At 40.4% G+C, this 23837-nt stretch overlaps 2 protein-coding genes and 1 pseudogene across 2 annotated transcripts in view; 2 read left to right on the plus strand and 1 right to left on the minus strand.

Moving 5' to 3' along the window:
• LOC115676192 (pectinesterase-like) overlaps positions 1 to 8594 on the minus strand; it is a 41947-nt gene extending 33353 nt beyond the window's left edge. Inside the window, exons 1-2 of the mRNA XM_056315658.1 lie at positions 7690 to 8594; positions 7155 to 7315 (exon numbers count right to left, since the gene is read on the minus strand). Of these exons, the coding sequence (XP_056171633.1) occupies positions 7155 to 7315; positions 7690 to 8552 (1024 nt within the window). The 5' untranslated portion in view covers positions 8553 to 8594. The remainder of the gene's footprint in view (positions 1 to 7154; positions 7316 to 7689) is intronic.
• Positions 259 to 3492, plus strand: LOC115662651 (probable pectinesterase/pectinesterase inhibitor 7; annotated as a pseudogene).
• Positions 8595 to 20621: 12027 nt separating the features above from the next.
• On the plus strand, positions 20622 to 23224 carry LOC130140021 (probable pectinesterase/pectinesterase inhibitor 7). The gene is made up of 2 exons (XM_056318215.1): positions 20622 to 21799; positions 22357 to 23224. Exons 1-2 carry the CDS (start codon positions 20788 to 20790, stop codon positions 23046 to 23048), a joined length of 1704 nt encoding a protein of 567 aa, XP_056174190.1. The 5' UTR covers positions 20622 to 20787; the 3' UTR covers positions 23049 to 23224.
• The last annotated feature ends 613 nt before the right edge of the window (positions 23225 to 23837 follow it).

Consider the following 23837-nt stretch of genomic DNA (forward strand, 5'->3'; position numbering starts at 1 on the left):
TAAGGAACAAACAAAGGCCCACGCACCCTCCTGACTTCCCATCTTTCTTCGTGTCCTAAAATTTTGCATTGAAAGCTAGCTCGAGATCGATACGCCTTTTCTCTGAATTCCATTGCGGTTGACTTTAAAAAATTCTCCAGCTAGCAATCACAATACGAAGACATAACCATCTCTCTCGCTCTCGCTCTATAAAAGCCAACGAAACTAAACCTAATCCACCATTAATCACAACTCTCTAAACCATCTCTTTTTCCAGCAATGGCAAGCACACCCACTTTCGTGCTGTTCCCTCTCCTTCTTGTTCTTCCATCCTTGGCCTCTCTAGGTTTCGCGTGTGCCGACATTGTCTATACCAGCCTCGTCTCGACCGGGACGATAAGCATGTCCACTCCTTACCCTTCCATTTGCAGATCCAACCTGCCAAGCAATGACAGCGGGGACATCTATTACTACGGCCGCTCCTCCGTGCACAAGTCCCTCTCGCAGGCCCGCAATTTCCTCGCCCTGGTTGACAAGTACCTCGCCAGGCAGGCCTCCCTCACTATTCCTACCCTCCGCGCCCTTGAGGATTGCCGCTTCCTTGCCTCGCTCAACCTCAACTTCCTCCTCAGTTCCTTCCAGGCCATCGACGCAACGAGCTCGGCCCTCCTGACGCTCAAGGCTGACGACATTCAAACCCTACTTAGTGCAATTTTGACCAATGAGATGACAAGCCTCGATGGTCTCCAATCGACTGCCTCAGCATGGAGCATGACAAAAAGCCTCTCCGTGCTGCTTGCCGACGACACCAAGCTATATAGCATCTCGCTTGTGCTTTTCATGAGGTCCTGGGTCCCGAAAAAGAAGAAGGGTAAGGGCAGTGCTGGCGCATGGCAGCCGAAGAGCCGGAAGCTGCCATTCCAGAACGGCCGCATGTCATTCAAGATGTCGAGTTGAACACGAGAAATTTACGACTCAGTGACGAGGAGGACACTCCTTCAATCGAGTGGGTATGATTCGATCTTGGTCAACGACATCGTGGTGGTAAGCCAAGATGGGACCGGGAACTTTATAACCATCAACGATGCGGTCACTGCAGCTCCGAACAACACTAACGGCACAAGTGGGTATTTCTTGATATATGTGATCGCCGGTATTTACGAGGAGTATATGTCCATTGCCAACAACAAGAATTATCTCATGATGATCGGAGACGGCATCAATCAGACGGTGATCACTGGCAACCAGAGCATGGCTGATGGGTGGACCACATTTAACTCCGCAACATTTGGTATGGCTGCACTTTGCACTTTGCACTTTGCATTCTCTGCAACCTTAGCGTAATGTAGGTGCTATATATGTATTTGATCAATTGGATATAAGTGATTTTCTTTCTACCTAAAAAGAATTTAGAAAAAAGGATTTTTGAAGTTTCATAATAGTTTATTGGGTTCCTCATTTAAACTTTTCCATGACGGGAAGCAGGACAGGGAACTCATTATTAAAGTATTGGGTGGTTCACCAACTAAATTAATTTTGAATTATGCTGCCTCAACTGGGAAAAGTATCAAAAAAGTCTTAGGCTCCATCGTTTCGCCGAAAATGTTATGTTTCTGGAAAATATTTTGTAGGAAGCCATTTTCCTAGAAAATGGCACAATTTTCCGGTGTTCGATTGAAATATGAAAAATTCTCGGAAAATATTTTCCACCTTGCACTACTTTTAATAATTTTTTATTTTTATTTTTAAAAAAATATTTTTAATTTTTAATTTTCTTTTTTTTTTTTTTCCTTCTTATTCTTCCTCGGCCGGCAGCGGCCAGCGATCGGCCACAGGTGAGGCTCAATCTCGCCTGATCTGGCGAGGCTCGAGCTCACCGGCGACCGGCCGAGAAGAAGATAGAAAAGAAAAATAAAAACTAAAAAATAAAAATAAAGATAATTACAAATAATAAAAAATTAGAATTTCAAAAAATTTAAATAAAAATAATTATAATGAATGATGAAAGAATGAGGGGGGAAAATTTTTTCCTCTTTTATTTAAAGAGGAAAACATTGTCCCCGCTTTTGAAGGTGTTTTGTCTAGTGAGGGAAAGTGTTTTCCATGGCAAGTTTATTTTCCATGAAACAAACACCGAAAAACCCGAAAAATGTTTTCCTGGAAGTTATTTTCCGCGAAACAAATGGAGCCTTAAACTTATTGCATTTGTGCCAATTCAGTTATAAATCTTTCAATTGTGCCATTTAGTCATAAACATTTTGACAATTTGCCAACATAATCCATCCGGCCAATTTTAGCCAAAAAACAATAACATGGATTTGGGCCATTCTATATGGTAAAGTCGGCACTGATGTGGATAAAATTTTTAAATTTTTATTACTTTATTTATCTTTCCTTTCTTTTTTTCCCAAATGTGGGCTCGTGACCTCACCAACCAACAGGCGAAGGCGTGACCCTCGCCAACCCAGAGTTGTAATAAAAAAGAAAAAAAAAGAAAAGAAAAAATCAAAAAATATAAAAAAATTTGTAAAATTTGTCCGCATTAGAGCCAATCATGCCACGTAGGAGGGCTGACGTTCATGTCAGCGATTTCTGATCAAAATTGATCGAATGGACTACATTAGCAAATCGTCAACAATTGAAAAATCTAATACTGAATTGGCACAAGTGCAATAGATTTATGACTTTTTTAGCACTTTTTTCCGCCTTAACTAACATGTCTCCACAATTGGATTTGATATAGTTAGACTAAGATTTAATTATCTCTAAACTCTATCATAACGATAGAGATCGATCTCATGTATTCATAATTGCTATTGCGGCCGTGGTAGCACCAAATTTTGCGGCAGTAAACATGACCTTTGGGAACACGGCCGGGCCGCAGAAGTACCAAGTTGTGGTCATCCGTAGTGGAGCTGACCTATTGGTGTTCTACGGCTGCAGCTTCGAGGCGTACCAATAAACACTTTACACGCACTCCCTAAGGCATTTTTACCGGGAGTGCGATTTTTATGGCACAATCGACTTCATCTTTGGCAACGCAGCCGTTGTGTTCCAAAACTGTAACCTCTACCCTCGCCTCCCAATAAGCGGCCAATCCAACATGATCACCACCAAGGGGTGAATGGACATGAACCAAAACACGGGCACGCTCATTCACAATTACACCATCAGGGTGGCTGACGACTTGGCCTCAAGCAATACCTCTGTGCAGACATATTTGGGTAGGCCTTGGAAGCAGTACTCAAGGCAGTGTACATGCAAAGCTTCATGGATAGTCTAATTAATCCCGTCGGGTGGCAAATCTGGGATGAGGACTTCGCTCTGAGCACTCTATATTACGCTGAGTATAACAATACTGGGCCCAGATCGAACACCACGAACCGGGTCATGTGGCCTGGGTACCACGTGATCAATGCCATGGATGCAGCAAACTTCACGGTGCCGAGCTTCTTGCTCGGGGACAACTGGTTGCCTCAGACGAGCGTGCCTTATACGAGTGGGTTGATATAACCATACGACTCCAAAATGAAGGTCAAGACCAATCTGTTTCGAAAGGAGAAAACCGGACAAGGATAAAAGGACTCTTGTGAGTGGAGATGACAAGTTAGCTACTTTGTTCTTTCATTCTTGTCATTTGTTGTCAATGTGCAATAAAAGGATATGATCTTCTTGATTAGAGATGGTTAATTGTTTTATACGGACACGTCGTGACGATTCACGAATCAAGAGGCGTCAGTGGATTTATGCTCTAACCGGAGTGAAGAGCGTCTATTTCAAAACTCCAACTCAACTCATATCCATTTTCACCTATAAATATAAAATAGAATGGGCCTAACTTTAACATCAATTCGAACATATATTGTATATAGTTATGGCGCAGGATTTGGGGGCCAACATTGTTTCGATAAACTTTTCATAGTGTTGAGATAATGTAAATTTGAGATATTAGTCGAGGACCAAAAGAATTTCGGACACCTCATTATTTACTTGTTGAAGTTGAGGTTATGTTTATAGCGAGATGCCACTCAATATTCTTTCGTGATGTCAATATCATCTGCTAATTAAAGGTATGTCACCGAAATTATCTCTCATTTTCGCTAAAGAAAATCTTAAGTTATGCAAATAATTCATATGTAGCCCACGTCCTATATGGTTGTTCCAGCAAAGGGTCAATCTTCTATGCAACACTAAATTTTACATGGAATTCATCTAAACACAAAGGCTCGGACAACTTTTCCGTTAACTAACTCATGTTGATTCAGAAAATCAAATGAAATCTACTTCAAGATCTCAAAAAAAAAAAAATTGGCGACCGTGTTAAGATGCATTACATGAACTGTGTGTGCAAATTAACCACTGATTGATTGATGACCGTTGTCAATGTATCTTTCTTTGGAAATAATAATGAAATTCTCAACAAGTGAGACTTGGAGCATCTAATTATTTTCAAATTTTTAACTCAATATTGTTCAACGGTGTTCCTTCAACTAGTAATCACATACTTAAATGTTAATTCACTTGCAAGATTGCTTCGGTTTAAATGCAATTGGAAAACATAAAGACACGAAATTAAAAAGACTGTATTTGTTTCACGAAAAGTTTGATATTTTTGAAAAATTATTTCAAAAAATTATTTTTCAGAAAAATGATAATACGTGCCTTTTTGTTGTTTGACCATGTAACTCGCCTATTTTGAATAAAGCAGGAGGAAAAGGAAAAAAAAAACCTTTGACCCCGACAGGCTGATGTGATACCTAGTACGATATTTTAGTAATTTTGCTTATGTCAAGACAAAAAATTTTTTTTTTTTGGTCGGAGACAAAATTATTAAGAAAAAGCCCTTAAATTAATGAGCATTGTCGAAAAGATGAGCCGCCTATTGATGTAAAGCCTTTAAACACAGGAAAAAAAATATTTTTTATAAAATGACTTTCGGAAAATATTTTTCAAAAACATAATATTTTTCACGAAATAAACGAGTACTTGTTTATCCGGCCTAAAACGACTGATATAATATTATTAACTTGATTCAGTAGAACAGGTCTACTTCAATCATTACACGTTCACAAAAATGTTAGCGATTGGATTCTCTAATACTAAGATCTAGTGAGGGGTAAATTTAGACATATCTCAAAAGTATCGTGTGGTTCATCCACCCACTCGATAATTGATTTAATTTAAACACATAATAATGATAATTTCACTCTGTTAAGGATTATCACATGCAGCAGTGGTACTAACAAATTCGAGTTTGTATCTTACTACAATTTCCTAGACTCCTTGTCCGTGTCATCACCGGAATAGAATCAGAACTTGATCTGTAACGAATTTTATGGTACCAAAATAAAAGGATACCTGACACTAGGAATCTACAATCAAAATCCCAGAAATTCCAAACTTTGCTAGGATTCAGCTGATAAGTACGTGGATCCTAGAAAGGATCAAGACAATTTGGATACACAAAACAAATTAATGATAATTTTACTTGGTTAAGGATTATTACATGTAGCCGTAGCCGTACTATTGGAGTTTGTATGTTACTACAATTTCTAAGACTACTTGTCTCTGTCATCACCACGATTGGGTAAGATGTGGATCTCAACAATTTTTTTATGATATTAAAATAGATGAATACCTAATACTCGACTGTTCTAACATCTCAAGAATCTACGATTAGAGTCCCAAAAGTTCCAAACCTGTTAGGATTCAGTTGATAATTCGATGCATCCTCAAAATTCTGGAAGGATTGGTGCAATTTGGATACATAAAACAGACTAATGATTGAACTCGGTCAAGGATTATTACATTGAGCGGTGGTGATAATGAGGAATTCGATTTTGTATTTCACTACAATTTACTAGTAGCGCTAAGGAATTGGATTTTGTATTTGACTACAATTTCTCAGGCTCCTTGTCTCTCTTATCATTAGGATTGAATAAGAAAACGATCTTAAATTAATTTTATGAAAATTAAAATTAACGGATATCTACCGCTCGAGTGTTTTAACGTATCAGGAATCTACGAGTAGAGTTCCAAAAGTTTTAACGTATCCGCATCACAAGAAGATTTTATTTCGAAGGTTTTAATAACTCAAAGATGGACGTCATCCACATGCAAGCTAAAAAAAAAAGTCGTCAAATGTCCATGTTTATGTAACCCATTAAGTTTCCTCCCAATCAGAGAGACGGACGGAAATGTGGCCCGACAAGTTATTTTCTCACCAATCAACATCGTTCTATCACGGTCTTGGACTCTCCTTGTCGAGCTCTTTCGTTCAAACAAGGAGAAATGGGTGCACCCTTGCCCAATGAGCACAAAATAGGACAAACTACACATGGTGCAACATGGAAGATAGAAGTCAATTTTGGTTCTTATGGGCCGCTCGCCGTGATTTCAAAAGATGATTTTCATATCTTTTTTGTTGGTATTGCTGCTTAGCTGCTTACCATTACATGCTCCCAAAAAGAGCATATCATCCAGAATTCTTCAAATCTTCTTGCCCGACAACCCCCCCGACCCTACAAACGCGGGTAAACTCGGGTCCATGCCACCGACACTAACCAAACTTTTGACACTTTGTGGTCATATTTTAATGTTGTTAAAAAAAGATACTGCTGCATTGTTTAAATGCCAAATCCAAACTCTTCCGTAACATCCTAACTACTAAATTCTTACCGAAGGTTAGTAATTTACTTCGCCTAGCATAGACAAAAACTGCACCGACGTCGCAAGTCGTGAGAGGATTTAAGGTGCTCACATGAACATGAGCTGCTCTACAGGCCTACAAAACGAGGCAATAATATGACAAAGTCAAGCCTCGTGCCCACACGGGAACCAATAATCACGGCTGCACTTCTAATCTAAGATATATCTAAAATCCTTGTAACGCCGTGGTCCGACACATATTACTCTCAACTAATGTCAAGTCAAACATCACCAACCTAATTTCAGCAAAACTGATCTCGCGTCACACCAAATCTATACAAACATCCGGACGATCTCGACAACGTACTCAAGATTCATAGCTTCATGCAAGTGTTTTTTTCGAGTGGGATATGAGAAGTGAAGTTAGCGAGGGCAAACCGAAGTGTAAATTCATCAGATGATTTCGAAAGAGAAATCTTGTATGCATGAACGGGGAGGTTGAAACACGATTGGTGAGTTGAACTCACCAACGGTGGCAGATCGGAAGGTGGTCCAGCCGTCGACGACGCTACGGTTGCCCTTGATCCACGTCTTCCCTATGCCGTCCCCCAAGAACATTATCATCGGCTTCTTACTATCCACCTCCACATTCTCGAAGTAGGCCCCCGCCTTTATGTATATCACAAACCTGAAAATGTTTTCCAATCAAGGAGCACAACCCACAAAGGAACTTCAGTTAGTGGTGGATGCAATCATTTCATCAAAACCGAGTTGTGATTGATTAATTGATAACAGCCAATAGAGAATTCTAATATGGACGCAAAAAAAAAATATATATATATATATATATATATTTTTTATAAAGTTGGCATCCTAAATGATAGGTCAGGCAAAGTATATAGATAAGTAGGGCACATTCGATAACCTAAAGTAAGAATGCCAGATTAATTTACTTATGCTATTTTGTAGATCTTGGTACCTTCTATGGCTGTACGAAAGAATGAGAGTTAAAAGTAATAATTGAGCTACTGCATTAACTCCGTAGTGTCGGCAGACCCCCACCTGGTGGTGCTGGCATTTGGAGCGGCGGCCACCGCCGCACTGACGGTGGTGAAGTTTCCCGTCCCATCCTGCGCCACAGTTACATTGTACTTTATCGCGCTCACCGGAGCCTGCAACAACCTCCTATCCTTGGGCGACACCCACGAAGGAAACCCGTCCCTCATCCTGCCGTACTCCGGGAAGACCTCCGCAGCCGGCGAGCCGGACGGCCTCCCCTTCACGCCGGGCAGCTTCTTGAGCATGACCAGCGAGTTGCTGACGTGGTGGGAGATGTTGACGAGGCTCCTCTCGATGGCTTGCCGGACGTTCTGCTTGCTGTACGCAAAGCCGTCGAGGCACGTGTACTGGTTCGTCATGGCGCCGCTGAGGAGCGTCTGGAGGTCGTGGAAGTGCGCCGCCGGGGCGGTCGGGCCATTCTTGCAGGAGAGGTCGGAGATGGCGTTGCTGAACTCGCCGACGGTGTCGGCGAGGAGCTCGAGGCAGTCGTCGAGGGCGCGGCGCTCGAGGGGGCCGAGCTTGGCGGCGAGGCGCCGCCGGAGGCCGGAGCAGCTGGAGGAGGCGGCCCGGGCCTGGGCGGCGGTGAGGTTGACGGTGGAGGAGATCATCTGCGGGACGGACTTGGAAGCGAGGTTGGGGAAGGAGGCGAGGGTGGAGACGCAGAGATCCGGGTAGAGGGTGCCTTGGCAGGTGGAGTGAGCGACCTGGAGGTGGCGGCGGACGTGGAAATGCGGGGTGGCTTGCGGGCTTTTGGTAGTGGTGGTGGGGAGGAGGTTGAGGGGGAGGAAGAGGAGGAGGGCGAGGAGGAGGAAGAGGGAGGTGGTGGGTAGCAGAGTTGGGAGGAGGTGTGTCCGGAGACTGTACATGGTTGAAAGGGTAAGTCTCAGTTCTCTCGTTCGAGTTGTTGAGAATGGCGACGAAAGAGGAACAACTTTATACATGTACATGGGGGCTCTTGATGCAGAATCTATTAGTGATGCATTTTTGGACCGATTAGATAGGTAAAAGTCCAAACGGAAGGTAAAATGGTGATGCGACTAGAATCGACAGACCCGATTGACGACATCAGATCGGGCTCAAATTCGATCGTTTGAAGCGAAACGGCAGTCTGAACAAAACTCATCGCCTTTGGCCGTGACTAACGATGAATTTTAACGATTCGGAATCGTTTACATGGGTTTTTCTATTATTTTTATATTTTTATGGGTTTTAATTTTAAAGGCGATTTTGTAATTTTGATATTTTATGATTTATAGTCCTAGTAGGGTTTGGTTTAGGAATATATAAGCTTGTTTTAGGGTTCTTTTTTAAGTACAGAACATTATCATCAATATTGAATTTCGGGATTTCTTTTTCTAAGCAAAGTTTTGCTTGAATTATTCGTTGAACGCTGCGTCATGTGCTATCAAAACCTTTGGCGATTGGTGGTGGTCACCCGGTTGACGACATCGGATCGAGTTCAAATTCGGTCATTTGAAGCGAAACGACGGTTTAAACAAAACTCACAGCCTTTGATTGAAACTAATGATAGATTTTAGCGATTTTGGATCATTTACATGGATTTTTTTATTATTTTAATATTTTTTATGGGTTTTAATTTTAAGGGCAATTTGTAATTTTGATATTTTATGATTTATAGTCCTAGTAAGGTTTGGTTTAAGGATATATAAGCTTGTTTTAGGGTTCTTTTTTAAGGACAAAATATTATTATTAATATTGAATTTCGAGATTTTTTTCTCTAAATAAAATTTTACTTGAATTATTTGCTGAATGCTACGTCAGGTCTCAAGTTGTCTCTAAGGAATTCACAGCACGGAGACGAGTGGGGAGACCTTTGTTCAACTGGGTTAACTTAGCGTCGTGATTTGATACTTGTCATTGGGTGTAAAGAGAGTTCAGACAAGGGGTTATTATCCTCTAGATCTGGTGGTGATAAGGACAACCTCGGAAGGAGACAACTCGGATCGTCGCGCGTTCTAAGAAAAAAGGAAGATTTCTCTTCGTTTTAATGTCCACAAGCTTGCGGTGGGTAGGTCCGATTGATTATGGGGTCTGAGTTTAGTAAGTAATTCGGGGTACAGTAGCTGAGAGACTTCCATAATTGGAAGGTAACGACATTTAAAGACTGTCTTCCGAAAACCCCACAAAAGTTATGAAACCCCTTTGCTGAGATTGAAATTTTTCAACAAAAGAGAATGGCTTTTCATAACGTGTTGATATCGGGTCCATTGCCGGTGTAAAAGTTTCTCTACGTATTCATCGATGGATATGCGATGCGTGTACTTACGAATAGCTATGCAACCGAATCCATCCGTATGTCATCCGCCAATGCGTAGAGAACCTTTTACACCGACAGACTGTAAATAGTACTCTCGAATTCAATTACTGCTTTTTTAAAGATATTTTTTTATTGGAATACTCTTGAATTTAGTTACTACTTTTTGAAAATAATTTTGATGAAGAGCGGGAATATTGTACAAAAAATCTTGAACTTATTGTACGGTGGCTAATTCAGTCATAAACTTTTCAATTTGATCAATTCAGTCGTAAGCATTTTAATGAATTTACAATGTAGTTCATCCAGCTAATATAGGCCCAAAATCGCAGAAGTGGACGCTGGCTGTTTTATGTAGCACGGTTGACACATAACGTAAACGATTTTTGCAATCTTTTAAAAAGAATTTTAATTTTTTTCCACCTATTGTTTATCTTTTACCTCTGCCAATCGCCGAGGATCTACCACAGGGGGAGCGAGAAGGGAAAAAAAGAAAAAATTCAAAATTTTTTTAAAAAATTACAAAAATCATTTACATTAGTAGCCACTGTGCCATGTAGTACGGTCACCGTTGACTAAATTGCCACGTCCACAATCTCCGACCTAAACTAGCTGGATGAACTACATTGGAAAATCATCAAAGAGGTTTAAAACTAAATTAGTCAAATTGAAAAATTTAGAACTGACTTTGGACAATTCTCCAGTTAAAGAGCTATAACTGATAAATTGAAAAAAAAAATGGTTAGCTACATATTCAGTCCCTTAAATTTCACCTTATGTGCGATCGGTCCTCTAACTTTTTTTTTTTTTTTGCTTAATCAAGTCCTCCAACTTTCTGGTTTTGTATAATTAAGTCCTCTAACTTTCTCAAAAAGTTACGGAAAACCAACCTACTGATAATTTTTCCTACCAACAGTTTTTTTGGAAGCTTCAATAACTCTTTCAGAACACCAACAGAATGGAAGAAAAAATCGTTTTTATTTTGGAAAGAACATTAGAGTCGATCCAACATGTCACTGACTCATTAAGCTTCGATGCTAATTATTCAGAGTTTCACTCCTAGAGATAATATTGTGTTTGAGAGACTTTTGGAGGGACTTGCGATCTATTCTACACTGTATATATTGTCCCGGAGCACAAGGACAATCAATGGTCACGGTGATAGTCTGCAGAGGATAGCGATGAAGCACCAGGAACTACAGTTTCCCATGTCTTCTTCTTGGGAAGGCAAAATTCCAGCACCGGATCTTTTATGACTCTGCGTATACGGAGCATATTAACAGGAAGAAAAAACTTCCTTCTTGGGGGCAATGATCATCACCGACTCCCTCAACCAACTTTCTTTGCGATTTGACTTTTAACATTTTAGCCGTTGCTTTGCTCGTTTTTGTATCTGCATATGTGGGAGCGGGCGAGCTTACTTGCCCAGATCGCGTTCCTCGATCAGATGTACTTGCAGCGAATGTATTGCTTATGTGATTCACGCGGAATCCGCATGATTAGTACACGTGATTCATCGGATCAATGCGCCACGCCGAGAGATCGGAGTTGCATCAGTATCAACATCAAAACCTCGAGATCGAGAGCATTACTTCTTAAAATAACAATCGTGTTCACAACGAGACGAAATCTAACAACGATAGAATGTATCGTCTCTCATCGACGGCGTATCCAATCTACGAGATGCAAATGCAGAAGTTACATGCTTGACTCGATATTATACTAATGGATTAATACCATAAAAAAAAAACCCCCAAACTTGTATATTTGTGACAAATTTACCCTAAACTAATTTTTTGACCACAAAAAATCTCAAACTGCTACATCTGCGACAATTTTACCCTTCGTTAGTTTTTGTTAAATTTTACCGTCAAATTTTTAAGTTGGATGACTCGTGGCAGTTGACGGGTGTACCAGTTTAGGGATTTACCCTCTGTTTGTCACATGTGTACCGGTTTGTAATTTTTCGTGGTATTAATTTAATTTAACGGAAGATAAATTTATCATAAATGTATCAATTTAAAGTTTTTGGTGATAAAAAATTAAATTTGAGGTAAATTTGTCACAAATGTATCAGTTTAGAATTTTTCTAGTTAAAAAAATTAGTTTTGTATAAATTTGATACCGGTTTAGGATTTTTCATACTATTAATTCTATACTAATTACAGGCGCATCTGTAATCTATTTGTGGTACCATGAAACCAATCATGAAGGGTTGCCAACTTGCCATACCAGTCACTAGTAATTTTCTCAAAGGACACAATCCAATCACGCGACCGACTGGACAGCGACCCTTTTACCCTTTTTTCGGCCCGTCGTCTTGCTTCTCCCGTCCCCGTGCTGCTTTTGGGCTATTATGTGTTGACCGGTCTTTAATCGAATGCGACATTTGCTCTTTCGGTCTCGTTTGGTGTCGCGAATTCGTGATGGTCCCATGCAACATCGTTGCTTCTCGATAGTTGCGCGTGGGGGAATCGAACCATGTCTCTGGACCGCGATGGAGGTCCAATCGTTGCGACTGGACCGTGTAAGAAAACGGACCACCTGGTCCTGGACATTGCCGATATTCCAAGTTTTCACTTAGGATTGGTCGGATGAGTAGATAATCTCCCATAGCTCAAGCCCGGACCTCAATTATATCACATGTAGTGATGACAGCCCAATGAATGAGGCTATGGGCCTTCTTCCTGTAGTTTGATGGATCCATCGTTGTCAAAGGGTCCTTTCGACTGGCGACGAAGAAGGCCCGGTATCGACATTATGGTGGTCGAGCAAAGGCCAGTTCCCTTGAGATAGAACGCTCGAGAAGTGTCGATGCAAGAACAGGACATGTCGTGATTCAAACCATGGTCGCCACAATGGTAAAAAAACCATTCCTCAAATTGTGAAGTACTTGACGATAAAACATATTTATCCGCATCATCTCCAACGTTCAAAATGGCTCTTCTTAGAAACATTCCAAATTGAAATCGTTGATTGGATTTTCATGAAAATTCTAACTAAATTTTTGAATTGACTGCCGTATAATAGGTTTAGAATTTTTTGGACAATTATCCCTTGTTATCCCAATCCAGTTCTCTCCTTGAGCCAAGAGCTTCAAACCCGTATGTCATTATGTTCAGTCTTCCGATGGATTACTGGTCGCATTCAATCGATGTTCAATAACTTGTTGAGATACCCTTGTCAAAGAGCCTACACCTCCCCAACTTCGCTGGCTAGATGGTTATCCCCAAAGCCGTATAAGTCGAGTTTCGTGTTCCTGCGACTAACCGGCTCCTATACCATGTGAGGCGGTAAAAGCGAGGATAACACATGCAGGGAGTGCAATTTCAAGAAGTACTATCAATTTTATCAATTTTCAAAAGGTATCTGATAAAAAAAAAAGAGTAATGTGAATATAAATAACTCAAAACTCCTAAAGATATACTAATTAAAAATAATGAGAAAGTTGTTCAAAAAAGTAACTAAATCTGCTTGATATTATCTAGATTATAGAATCTAATTAGTTAACTAATAAAGAGATGAGCCCGGCATAGCCTCTCTCCTCCCTAGGGTTTCTTCCTTTCCGTCTCGCATTTTCACACAACTTTCTTCTTCCACCACTATGGACAGAAGGGTTTGAGCTAGATCTCTCCTTCCCCTCCATTTTCTTTTTTCTTTGGCTGACGTAGTTCTCTATTCTCTTTTTCTTGCTTTCCTTCCATTTTGCGGAGCTTTTCTCTTCTGATCTAGTCTGAATCTAGAAGCTTCTCTTTCCCGTTTTGGGGAGGTTTTTAGCTCGATCTAGTCTGGATTTGGGAATTTTTGTTGATTTCGGGATTTCGCTTCCCTCAAGTTTCGTTGATGTATAAGTCCAATTTCAACGGATATCGGAGGAGTTTTGTGAAAGTTTCACTCTTACAAGCGTCAGATTTATGCTCGTTCAACTTTGTTACTCTGAATGGCGATGGTGTTGAGGATGCTGAACTTACGCGCACCGCTGAAAGGCAAAACTGTAGAAACATATAGAGATCTCGGTGTGTTCTCATTACTGAAGATGGATTTGGTGATCGGCCGCCGATTTTGATTTAAAGAAATCATAGATTTTCTTTTTGAACGGGTGACCCCTAATATTGTTTTGATGATTTATCCGGAGCTTGTTTTGTTATGAAGTTGTTTGTGATTTGTCTTGGTTTGCAGTTGGACTGCATTGTTTTTCTCTTGTATTTCCTTGGCAATGAATGAAATGCTACTTTGACCAAAAAAAAAAACTAATAAAGAGATAAATTACCTAAATCCCTAAGATAGGAATCTAAAATTCCAATAAACTAAATCCAATGAAATTAAACCAATTCATAATCTCTAAGCTTATCGTGTTCCACTTCAAAACTTTGTATGAATTTTTTTTTTAATTAAGTCCATTCGACACCAATTTCAATCAAATCTACTAAATGGGGTCGTCGGACAATATCGGGGTTGACGTGGAAAAAGATGTTCAAGGTCTCTCAAGGGTCCTGGAGATTGGAGGTGGTACCTACTCCTGGATGATCGGTAGTTGGTAGCATTTGGATTCATGCATGCAGATATTCAAAGTTTTCAGCCACGGAAGAGTCAATGTCCCGGCAAAAAGTCAAATCAAGATTTAAGCGTGTCGGATCTATCTTAAAGATGAGCAGGAAATTTAAGAATAAGTGAAGTGTACAAAATTAAAATGAATCTGCTATTTTGGGGCCAAAAAGAAAGAAAGGAATCTTTTATTAAAATTCCATGAAAACAATATACATTTCGATTCTAAACCTCCGAGTTGGGGCCTTTGGTTACATAACGAGGGATTTCCAACTCAAGAATTGGCGATCACCGTTCAAATCTCACAAATCGACGTAACCTTGACCGGCTCGCGGGGCTTGAAACTCGTAAGTCCTCGTCATTAATCCTACACAAGTACAGTGAGACGTAAAAATTCTCTGTCGAAACCGCCGTTTCTTGCGTGAGCCAAACTATAATTAACTAGACAAGACGTCAAGCATACCCGGATTTCTCCTTTGATGATCCAATCCATGGTCAGGAACATTACAGTTCTAGGGTTACAAAAATCTTGTCATTAGGAACTAATGTTAATTACATATTCGTGAAGATCACGGTCCTTATCTTCAAGGGTTAGAGACAGGATTCGATTGAACAAATTTTCGTCAGCATTGACACTATTGACATTACGATTAAATCCATTTATCTTAGTCAAGACACTTAAATTAAGATGAGTCGGTGGTTTATGCTAGGACCGCGGCACCGAAGCCACCTAATAATTGAAACCTCGCCAACCTGTTTCAAGCCTCTATTCCAAAGGCCAAAGCTCAAAGATATCAAATTTCATTTTATTATATATATTGTATTAATCATAATTTGCGTCTAACTTTTACCTGCTTACGTGTTTGGAATCGAAAGGAGACATGAATGCGTACGACTTTGACTTCGTTAGGCAGATTGGAAATCTATGGTCTTGGAACTCCCATTATTATGTTTTCTTCTCTCTATCTGTCGATGCAATTTGCATTTGAAAAATCTCCGGGTCAACCGAAGTAGTAATGGTCGAGGATCTGCCAGTGACTCTTACCCATTGCAATAATTTCTCTCTTTGTTCTTTTCTTTAGGTATCATTCAACTCATCGGTGATGGTTCGAGGGTACAACCAAGGACCCTTCGTCGCTTCTGCTGCACATGTTTCCGTGTTGAACTCCAAGGTTTCCAACTTGTTTTATACGCTGATGAAACCCCAAGTTGGCATTCGGGCTAGCTTCCACCCAATGGGAGGGAGCCTCCAGGGGAGGTCGATAGGATTAATGAAGGCATAAGCTTGTTGACAGATGATTAAAGAATGATTTCGAGACGTTGACAAATAATTAAGAATAATTTCGAGGTCAGAAAGTTTGGTCCTTAGAGATTCCACAAACTTTAAGCCATGATTGAATAACTTGAATGTTTTATTCATACGATATCCGTATGGAGAATCGCCGCATCGCTTCACAAGTCAATCTCTAAATCGATATTGATGATTTTAGGATTATACGATTATAATTAGTAAAAATGCACGAGAAAACATTTTTGAATGTGGCTCTAAGATTTTGATGTCGCACGGGAATAATGATTCGGGTATCTGCAAGTTAGTTATGTTATCCATACACATAGTTTTTATTAGATATAAATGTCGCTCTGTAAGGTGAAAATTGTAGGTAGATATACAAATACTTACAACAATGTGGGTGGTTGGGGGAGCCAGTGGCGGTGGTAATCGTAGAGATGCCGGCGGTGGACAACACTGGTTTTTCCAGCAGCGGTAGTGTCTATGGCAAGAGATAGCGGTGGTGGCTGGTCTATGAGAATGAGGATGAGGAAGTGAGAGAGGTGGATGAGTTGGGTTTTTGTGAAAGATCATATGTAATTTTCTAACATGAGCCAACTCATCATGTGTTAATCTTTCATTGAATACTCTCGAAAAAATTGAGTAAACTCAGACCTGCCTAACTTTATTGCTATGAGGTGAATTGACCCATCTCTCATTTTTTTTCTTAAAGTTGCAATGCAATGTTTGGGTCGGTGAGCTAAACATCATAAAAGGGTGTTACTATAAACCGATCCTTCCAAGATAAAACTAGTAGATTTTTTTTCGACAAGGAAATCCACCTTTGATGAGCAAACCCTAGACACACGAAACATCCCACTTATCTCTAAACCAGGGGACATCCCATGGGATGAGCAGTACTTGTAGCGCCTTGTTCGACTCACACATACAATTGCACCAGAAGAACCCAAAACAAATCGATCGGCATGGGACTCCCAAGATTGTGTCACACGAAGATAACATTCATCTCCCCCCTTTCAAACGGTATCGTTGTAATTTCCGTAAAAAACAATGTCATTTTGACAATTGCACCTCCTCAAATCGCACCGCAACATAAGGCTCCTGAAATCGCACCGCAACATAAGGCTTGACGTGCACGTAGAGTTTCACTTTCGTTTCACAAACTAAAGACTAGATGGTGGGGCTAGAACTAACAAATGCCCAATTGGAGGACGTATAGAACACGAGATAATATCCGGCAGCTTTCACACGCTTGGCGGTGCACTTAGTCAAACGAGAGAATGCTTGCATCCACATTGACTTGACAAGTGATTAATTATCCAACTCAACTTCCCCTAAACGAAAGATTGCAAGTAGGCCAATAGGAAATTCCTAGATTGCAACTTGGCATACATATAAAGATTATAAACATATTATTACATGTCGAGTTTGTGAATTTTCTTTCAAAAGAATAACTCTTGCGATGCCATTGTTATACTCTACTTGTGAATTTTATTTAATAGCACTCTTTGTTGCTTTTATCTTAATCAAATATAGAAAGAAAAGAAAATGTTAATATATCACTTTTTATATATGGCGTTCTTTTCCACATGAAGCTATGGCAAATGTTAAATGAACTAATTAGGCGAGCGTATGTAGAATTCCCCACTTCTCGAGAGATTTCTGGCTCCCCAACATTTCTTGAAAGCATGTGGTGCTTTTGGGCGTATGTGAAAATCGTTTTAATTCTTGTGACATATTATTCATATGAAAAATTTTAAAGAATGTCCTTACAATTTCACGATACTTGTTAATAGTTTGAGATATATTTCTAAAATGTGAACTTTACAATTAATGCGGTCATTATTGTTTGAGTAAAGGGTCTTGTTAACAAATGATTTTAGGGTTCCAATTGAATTACCAAAATTTGAAATAACACTTTTTAAGACATTCTGAAAATGGAAGAATACACATTTTAATGAAGTCGCTTGAAAAATCTTAACAAGTTCCTGATGAGTACTAATGAATATATTTTTAAGACATTCATATTATCTGCTCGCTGTTGGATTTTCAAACCCTCCACTTTAATACGTACTATGATGATAACATATTCAAACTCCGCACCATTTCTTTTTATGGTTAACGCAGATTGTGGGGTCTCTCACCGTTTTGGATTTTGTGGACTCCATTGCACACAAATCCAACGACGTTGCAGCCAATAGACCTTAACTAATCCACTCTCACATTACTTTAAACAAAAAAAAATTGAAAAAATTACAAATATTATGTTGGTCTTTACTTCCCATTTCGAATATTCTCTTCACATTTCAAAATCTACGATGATCGTCATCACTTGTTACAATGAATTTTAAATTATATTTTTTACCGATGCATAATTTATCAAATTGCAATTTTATTTCTCAAATTTCCCACACCTCAAAAAGAAAGACCAAGGCCCACCGACACTCTCTCTCCACGCACCCGAGAGTATTTAATGATGTTTTTTAACGATTATTTCAAAAAGTAGCTACTCTTCCATCCACCAGTTCAAGTCGTACGTGTCTTAGATCAAGATTTTCTAATATTCAAAATCTCGCTTTAATTATTTTATGGATTAGGTGAGGGGTGTAATTGCAAGGATTCGCCTTCATCGGCTCCAATTATTTGTCCTTTTTTTGCCCTTTTCATTAGCACGTGCAATCAATGAGTTGCAACAGGGAAGTTGAGCCCCATGAAGTCGATGACAATTGTTAGGGCGCACGACAAAAACATAAATACCTTAATTTGAGAAGATAATCAAATTTTAGCTGATAAATCATAGGTCAATTATGATATTTTAAGTTTTTCACCTTACATGCACCCATCCGCCACCTCAATAGGGAGTTACATTCAAGATTCATTCCTTGAGATAATTACTAAACACGACCCACACATATTTGAGCCTACCCCTTGAAAAATAATTAGTTTTGATAAGTCCGATGCCTTTAGATCAACGATAGGGAGCTCAAACTAGAGCCCATTAAAATGTCCAGTTAGACGCACTTTTCCTCAAAAATTTAAGCCACTAATTAGCAGTATGACTAAATTATATTAATCTCTCCACTATACGCTGCATCCCCAATGTGGGATTTCTTTCGCCTAACACCCTGACATGCTCACCTCAATAATAATTCATCAAATAAACTTTATTCCGTCATCATTTCTTACTGCTCTCATTTAGAGATGTAACGTAAAGGCGCCCATCGATAGTTCAATCTAAACCTAGCCAAGCACTTTGGGAAACAAAATGAGAGAGAGAGAGAGAGAGAGATGTTCATGGGTCTCACGTATCAGGGAGAGAGGTAGCCAGTGACAAAGAGGCGATGACGGCAAAGGAGCCTAGGCAATGTTGTCGACGAAGTAGTCCAGGCGACTTGAACATGTGCGGCTAGCCTCTAATTTAATATAATCTCGATCCTTATTTTCATTTTGACAAAACACTCGTGTGACGAAAATTTATTTATCCTATTAAGAAGCAAACCGAGTGAATAAATTAATCTTTCACTTTTGTTACATATAAGGAAGTATAACTAATCCTCCATAAAGTAGCAACAAAAGAAAATTCTCGGTATCATTCAAAAAATTGCGAATGCAATCACGAAAAATCAATATGCATACATCTCCTTTATTAAATAGTGCTAGTGGAAACTGTTTTCCGCGCCTTGTGCACGCTAGGGGTGAGCATGGTTCCAAGTTCTACCCTGGAACCTGTGAACCTGACCAATGAGAACCTGTAGGTTCCAAGTTTCAAGGTATGCAGGGTAGGTTCTAGGTTCCAAAAATTGGGAAATCTGTTTTGACAAGTAGGTTCCAGGTTCTAGGTAGGTGGAACCTGGAACTTGGAACCTGTTTTCACATGATCCTGCGGTGTTTTATGGTATTAGATGATGAGTATATGATCTCGAACCATTAGTCTGAACTTTCATTTTATGACTTGTTAATGTTTCATATTATTTGTGTGTCTAAATATAAGTTGTGGTTAGTGGATCATAGCAGTAAGTAGTGGTTATTTAAGGTGATGATTCACTGTAATTGTTTAATTAATAATACAGGTGGAACCTGAGTAGACTCTAGAACCGACCATCGAACCTGTGATAGGGTAAGTTCCAAGTTCAAAAAAATGAGGAATCTATTATCATGGGTGGAACCTATACGGAACATAGAATTGCTTACCCCTAATATCGATTCACTCGATGACTTCTCATTTTAGTTACATTTATTTGAACCGTAATGCTATGAAAACTAGTCTTTTGTATTTTCTTTGATGAATGATAAGCTTGTTTAGTATTGTTGAGTTCATATTTGTTTTGTTTAATTAAAAATGCAAAAAAAAAAAAACCTGCTAGATTCTGAAACTTACCTTGGAACCTGTGACATGGTAGGTTCCAGATTTTAACAGGTAGGTTCTAGATTCTAAAAAATAAAAAATCTGTACTCGATGATAGATTCCAAATTTTAAGTGAAATGACTTCTCATTTTAGTAAAGTCCTTACAACTTTACAAGCAAGCAAGCCCTCTGAAGATCTAGACGGATCCTTTCTTTTAGCTCTCATGTCTAAATTCGCCTCCTCGAAAACCTAAGCTTGGGAATGATAGCGAGTTCGAGTTTGCTTTTTCTTGCCCGAGCATTTATTAACAAACTGTACATCTCGCACGTACGTTGACGTCAACACAAAGGGCTCATGCAAATACGTTATTTCTTCTGGTAAAACCATATAAAATAAAGGAATAAGCGAAGACCCACGGCACCGCACTTGACTTCCTGTCTTTCTTCGCGTCCAAAAATTTTGCATGGAAAGCGAGCTCGAGATCGACGCGCTTTTTTCTCTGAATTCCGCTCCGGTTGAATTCCAGCTAGCAATCACAATACGAAGACATTACATCTCTCTCTCTCTCGCTCTATAAAAGCCAATGAAACTAAACCTAATCCACCGTTCATCACAGCCCTCTAAACTATCTCTTTTTTCCAGCAATGGCAAGCTCGCCCATTTTCGTGCTCCTACCTCTCCTTCTTGTTCTTCCGTTCTTGGCCTCCCTAAGCTTCGCGGGTGCTGACATTGCCTCGACCAGCCTCGTCTCGACCGGGACGATATGCATGTCCACTCCTTACCCTTCCATTTGCAGATCCAACCTGCCGAGCAACGACACCGGCGACATCTACTACTTTGGCCGCTCCTCCGTGCGCAAGTCCCTCTCGCAGGCCAGCAAGTTCCTCGCCCTGGTTGACAAGTACCTCGCCCGGCAGGCCTCCCTCACCATTCCTGCCGTCCGTGCCCTTGAGGACTGCCGCTTCCTCGCCTCGCTCAACCTCGACTTCCTCCTCAGTTCCTTCCAGGCCATCAACGCGACGAGCTCGGCCCTCTCGGTTCTCAAGGCTGATGACGTTCAGACCGTACTTAGTGCTGTTTTGACCAATCAGATAACATGCCTCGATGGCCTCCAGTCAACTGCCTCTGCGTGGAGCGTGAAGAGCGGCCTCTCTGTGCCGCTTGCCAATGACACGAAGTTGTCCAGCGTCTCGCTTGCGCTCTTCACGAGGGGCTGGGTCCCGAAGAAGAAGAAAGGCAACGGCGGCACTGGCGTGCGGCAGCCGAAGAGCCGGCAGCTACCGTTCCAGAATGGCCGCATGTCGTTCACGATGTCGAGTCGTACACGAGGAATTTACGAGTCGGTCACGAGGAGGACGCTCCTTCAATCGAGCGGGGATGATTCTGTCTTGGTCAGCGATATGGTGGTGGTGAGCCAGGATGGGACTGGGAACTTCACAACCATCAACGACGCGGTCGCGGTGGCTCCGAACAACACCGATGGCAAGAGTGGGTATTTCTTGATATATGTAACCGCCGATGTTTACGAGGAGTATGTGTCCATTGCCAAGAATAAGAAGTATCTCATGATGATTGGAGACGGCATCAACCAAACGGTGATTACCGGCAACCGGAACGTGGTCGATGGGTGGACCATGTTCAATTCCTCAACATTCGGTAAGACTGCACTTTGCATATGGATTTTCCACAACCTTAGCGTTACGTAGGTACTATATTTCTATTTTAGTAATTGGATATAAGTGATTGATCTTTCTAACTAATAATAATTGACAAAAATTGATTCAGAAGTTTCATAATAATTTATTGGGTTGCTTATTTAGAACTTTCCAGGGCGGGAAACGGCACAGGGAACTCATTATTAAGCTATTGGGCGGTTCACCAACTAAATTAATTTTTGAATTCTGCTGCCTTAACTGACATGTCTCCACTATTGGCATTTGATAGAGTTATACTAAGATTTAATTAGTATATCTATCAAATGGAGCATTTTTTTTCGTCAAATGTCACTTACAAAAGTTGTATACTTTATCTTAAAGCAAGTAAAGGCATTCAATAAGCTAAAGCTTATTTTCAGGCCCATAAAACAAAGTAAAAGAACAAATCAAGAGCATATTATCGTAAATTTCATTAAATTTCTTTGTTGTCCAGTCTCATCTTCAAATCCTACTATAATAATGGAGATCGATGTCATTAATTCATTATCACTATTGCAGCCGTGGTGGCACCAAATTTTGTGGCGGTAAACATGACCTTTCGGAACACGGCCGGGCCAGCAAAGCATCAAGCTGTGGCCGTCCGCAGTGGAGCTGACCTATCGATGTTTTATAGTTGCAGTTTCGAGGCGTACCAAGACACTCTCTACACACACTCTTTGAGGCAGTTCTATCGGGAGTGCGATATTTATGGCACGGTCGACTTCATCTTTGGCAACGCAGCCGTCGTCTTCCAGAATTGCAACCTCTACCCCCGCCTCCCAATGAGCGGCCAATCCAACATGATCACCGCCCAGGGCCGGACAGACGTGAACCAGAACACGGGCACGTCCATTCACAACTGCATTATCAAGGCGGCTAACGACCTGGCCTCAAGCAATACCTCTGTGCAGACGTATCTGGGGAGGCCGTGGAAGCAATACTCGAGGACAGTGTACATGCAAAGCTTCATGGATAGTCTAATAAATCCCGCCGGGTGGCAAATTTGGGATGGGGACTTTGCATTGAGCACTCTGTACTATGCGGAGTATAACAATACCGGACCTGGATCGAACACCACGAATCGGGTCACGTGGCCCGGGTACCACATGATCAATGCCACGGATGCGGTGAACTTCACGGTGTCAAGCTTCTTGCTCGGGGACGACTGGTTGCCTCAAACGGGCGTGCCTTATATGAGCGGGTTGATATAACCATCCCCCTACAAATTGGAGGTTGAATGAATCTATTTTGAGAGGAAAAGACAGCGAGAAAGAACTCTCCTAAGTGGAGATGACAAATTAGCTACATTTGTTCTTTCATTCTTGTTATTTATTTCCAATGTTCAATAAATGATATGATCTTCTCGAATATAGAAGATTGATTGTTATTTCATTCAAGAAATATTGTATATCGTACACGAAGACGTCGTGACGATTCACGATTCAAGAGGCGTCGGTGGATTTGTGCTCTAACCGGAGTCAACAGCGTCGGTAGATTGTACTCCATTTCAAAACTCCAAGTCAACTCATATCCTTTTTCCCCTGAATATAAAAAAAGAATGGGCCTAACTTTAACACCAATTCGAAAATATATTGTATATAGTCATAACGCTGGATTTCATGATGGGGGCCTACATAATTTTAATGAACTTTTGATGGTTATTGACTTGATCGAGTAGGATGGGTCTAATTAAATCAATGTGCAGTCATGAAGATGTTAGATATTGGATGCTCTGATACATAAGAGTCCCATGAAAGCAAATTCATACATATTTCAAAAGTAGCACGTGTTCATCCTCCCAATCAAATTATTCTATTTAGAAAGATGATTTATTAAATAAAATTGGATAACGCGAAGATTATCAAAATAGTCATAAATCTATTGCACTTGTGCCAATTGAGTCTTAAACCTTTCAATTTGGCCAATTTTTCTAAACATTTTGACGATTTGCCAATGTAGTCTTTCTGATCAATTTTGGTCAGAAACCGCCGATGTGGATG

Source organism: Syzygium oleosum, unplaced genomic scaffold (genome assembly GCF_021117445.2).
Source record: "Syzygium oleosum isolate NSW1041296 unplaced genomic scaffold, Sole_v2.1 Sole_v2.01, whole genome shotgun sequence".
Taxonomy (NCBI): domain Eukaryota; kingdom Viridiplantae; phylum Streptophyta; class Magnoliopsida; order Myrtales; family Myrtaceae; genus Syzygium; species Syzygium oleosum.